Source organism: Nicotiana tabacum, chromosome 19 (assembly GCF_000715075.1).
Source record: "Nicotiana tabacum cultivar K326 chromosome 19, ASM71507v2, whole genome shotgun sequence".
Taxonomy (NCBI): domain Eukaryota; kingdom Viridiplantae; phylum Streptophyta; class Magnoliopsida; order Solanales; family Solanaceae; genus Nicotiana; species Nicotiana tabacum.
Window position 1 is genome coordinate 95,053,767 of NC_134098.1, and position 3,850 is coordinate 95,057,616.

At 35.8% G+C, this 3,850-nt stretch overlaps 1 protein-coding gene across 1 annotated transcript; it reads left to right on the forward strand.

Annotated features, from left to right (window-relative positions):
- Nucleotides 1–958: 958 nt before the first annotated feature.
- LOC107824357 (agamous-like MADS-box protein AGL62) lies at nt 959–1,776 on the forward strand. Its single transcript, XM_016651103.2, has 2 exons — nt 959–1,127; nt 1,394–1,776. Exons 1-2 carry the CDS (start codon nt 959–961, stop codon nt 1,774–1,776), a joined length of 552 nt encoding a protein of 183 aa, XP_016506589.2.
- The last annotated feature ends 2,074 nt before the right edge of the window (nt 1,777–3,850 follow it).

Consider the following 3,850-nt stretch of genomic DNA (forward strand, 5'->3'; position numbering starts at 1 on the left):
AATAGTGGTATTCGAGTTTCCTTGCACGTATATGATCAACTATTCTAATTTTTGGATTGTATGAATATATCGTTTCTTTAAGGTACATTTAGTAGAATGGAAAAGGAAGGAAAGAAATTTACCCACCAAGATCTGAACGTCGTCATTGGTTTTACTGAGATTTCTCCATTATCAAAAAAAGATAAAGAAAAGAAATTTATAGTACTTGCTCCCTAGAAACTATATTTCTAATTATGCTATTTGTAAGAGGAAAAAACTTGATTATATATCCATATATTGGCGCTTGTACCAAATTGCATCCATTTATATAGGTCATGTTATTATATATATATATATATATATAATATATATATATATATATATATATATATATATATGCCAATTTGATGTAAATATTGAAACATGTCATAATTTTACGCGACAACTCGAATATTATTAAAAATAGGAAAATAACCAAAAAAAGAGAATATAAATAAAAACATGTCATAATTTTCAGCGACAACTCGAAAATTACCAAAGAATTCGAAATTAAAAAAGATAATATAAATAAAAATAATGGTAAACTAAACTAGGATACTTATTTATCCATTTGCAAATTAAGAGATATTATTAAGAAAGTATCAAATACTAATAATCTTATAATAGCACATCACCACTGGTTCAGACCTGGAAATTGACTTGACCATTACAATATTATAGAGCTAAATTTTGAAAATATTTTAAAAAATGGAGAGTACAGTCAACCACTATGATTAATTATCTAAATTTACTTGCCTCATAACATGTGAACACTACAAAAATGAACTGGATTCATATCTATGAACTACCAAAATTGAAAAACCAAAGGCTTCAATATGTTGGAAAAACTCTATAAATACTAGGCTTCGGTATTACAAAGTTCATATCACATAGTAACTCCTAGTAATTAATACTAGTTATATCATCATTATCCTTGAGAATGAGTACTAGACGGATTAAGGTTCGCAAAAGTGTTCGTCTCGCAAAGATAGAAAATCAAAATATTCAACAAGTGACTTTCTCAAAACGCCGAAATGGTGTCTTCAAGAAAGCAAACGAGCTTGTTGCTATGACTGGTGCTGAAGTTGGCATCATCGTGTGTCCACAAGGTAATTACAAGCCTAATTATATTTTTTTGGTCATCTATATATACATGATATACCATCAACAAATATTACTCTTTAAGCATAAATGTACATGTATCATCATAACTAAACATGCAAATCCAAGATCCTGTACATGATAATTAATTTCACATAAAATTAAAGCATCATAAAAAAATACTTGGTGTGGGAGGCGTTATAACAGTAGATAAATTGATTTTTCTCCTCTTGCCCTATTTTATATTATCAATTTCTCTCCTTTTTCTCTATAGGTAGCAAGCCTTACTCTTTCGGTCATCCAAATGTAAATGAAACCATCAACAAATATGTTGGCAAAGAAAGGCCTCCATCACCATCAGACATTGATGACAAGTATGCCCAGATGTTCCGAAAAGCCAATTCTAGAGAACTTAACATACGACTCAGTTCTCTGCAAGACCAACTGGATTTTGCATTAAAATTGAAAAGCAAACTCAAGGAAATGAATAAGAATGTGGAGAGCCAACAAGAGTGGTTCAAAGGTCCTATAGAGAAAATGAACTACACCGAGGCTTCAATGTTGAAGGGGGGATTGGAAGATCTGCTCTTGAAGGTGAAGAACTATGGTGCTGAGCATGGTTATGGTTACGAAAATGGAAAGTGGAAGGCTGAATAAAAGCTACTACTAGTTTTTTTTTAATAATCATTCGTGTTATTTATTTTTAAAGGTTAACCTTGGCACAATCATAAAAATTATCACCTTGTGACTAGGATGTCACAGGTACAACCCATAAATAACATTTTGCAGAAATGCAAAGTAAGGCAATCTACAACAGACCAACATGGTCATGGTTTCTCTCTTTCCCGGTCGTATCCTGCACATAGCAGGAGTTTAGTGTAGGGGTTGTTCTAGTTAATCATGTTTTTGGGTTGGGGTATTATGTGATGTTTTGGTGATATCTATTATGTATGCGTAATAAAAAACATGACTATGATGGAATATAAATAGAGTTATAAAAATTATATCTCAGTTTCAAATAATTCAAAAAATTAAAATTAAAATAATATAATGCTATTGTTTAAAAATCTAAAACTACATAATAGATAACAAATACTTATTATACTACAAATAGCCAGAATATAGTCTTCAAAATAATATCTAAGCTAGAGAGATACCAAAAAAAATCAAAAATCAAAAAGTAGCTTGAAAAGAATAAATTAAAGAATACAAAAAAATAACTTTAAATAAATTAAGCATAAATAAGGAAAATGCAAACTTGGAAGGAAAGTAAGAACTAGAGGCCAAACCTTTTTGTACTTTGCATTTTGCAGACAAAGGTCTAAAGTGTATTTGTTTCTCAGTAAATGACAAAGAGAAAAGATTGTGAAATTAAAATAAATAATTAAAAAAATGCTGACTTTTGAATTTTTTAGTTTGAGAATTCAGTATGAATTATTGTGTGAATATTTAAATTTTAGAAAAGGATTTATTAAGCAATTTTGGCTCAAATTTGAAAATTTTCTCTTTTCCGCACTTTGGGGTTGTGGCTTCGGCCAAGAACCGGTGAGAAAAGGCTCTTCTGATTTTCTGACGTACACCTGTCTACTCAGGGAACTTGGGCTTTTTAATTTTAAACATATATAAGGGGGGTATAGGTGTTGAACGCTCAACTTGCCTCCCCCAAACGTGCTGCCACCAAGCCGTATCTAATGAGCGATCTTGAGGGGGAATCTCAAGGGCCTGCCTGGATGACTCAAAGGAGTGTCCTAGGTATCTATACGAGTTAGGGAACTCTATGGACGGCGCGGCGCCTTCGGGATAGCGTTGGGAACCAAACGAGTGCTGGAGGCTCAACGTGTTGGACGGTCTATGCACGCGAGAGCGATGCTCAGTCTTAGGCGAAGGACAAGACATGTCCTTACCCAACCCCCAGGGCATGCATGGATTATGATCCTAAGACGAGATATGCTACGACATGTCGAGGCCAAGAGCCTAGACATCTTACGGGCGGCACAATTGGAGCATGCCTTCCAAGTAGGCTTCACCATAAGGACAAGATCGTGCTTGGAAAACTTGGGAAAGGATGAAGGCTGTCCTGCAGCGAGGGGAACTGCATGCGCCGCACGGGCAATTCGGTGCCGATGGCAAGTGTAAGAAAGTGAGCCGGTGACACGTGGTATCAGAGCTGATTAAGGCCATACTATATCATGGCACAATGTCAAGGAAAAGAGTGGATATGGAGAATGCATTTTGGATGTCAATGCGGAGATCATGTCAAAGCAGAGATTGATGTTCATATGCCACTAGAGATCGACAACCCGATATTGCTGGTCGAAGAAAGAAATGGGTGAGTCCACTTTCTTTCAGAAAGTGTAGATTCTATTGAATGAGGTGATATGCCGATGAGTCGGAGGGTCAAGAGAAGGCCATGTTTGCCAGATCGAGCAACCATATTGCAAAGAGTGGGAGCCATGGACTATAAACATTAGGCATGATCATAGTAAAGATCTTGCCAAGGATGCGTACGACGCATCAATTGAGTGTCTTTCCTACGGGATAGACTTTTGGACTGCCTGAGGGAATTGCCAAGGTGAGGAGACGAATTTGAGGAAATAGCAAAGCTTCAGAATTGGGAGGATTTCCAAGTTGGAAGATGTCATCATTCTGGAAAGGGGTACGCCGAATGATCGGGGACCGTAGAGAGTCCAAGTGCGAGGCACAACCGGACTGGGAAGCCGTGCTAGCAGGA

What these genes read in the sequence shown, in the direction of transcription:
- LOC107824357 (XM_016651103.2), top strand. Translation starts at nt 959, where the DNA reads ATGAGTACTAGACGGATTAAGGTTCGCAAAAGTGTTCGTCTCGCAAAG. An exon ending in CATCATCGTGTGTCCACAAG is followed by an intron (nt 1,128 to 1,393) that starts GTAATTACAAGC and finishes TTTTCTCTATAG; the next exon opens with GTAGCAAGCCTTACTCTTTC.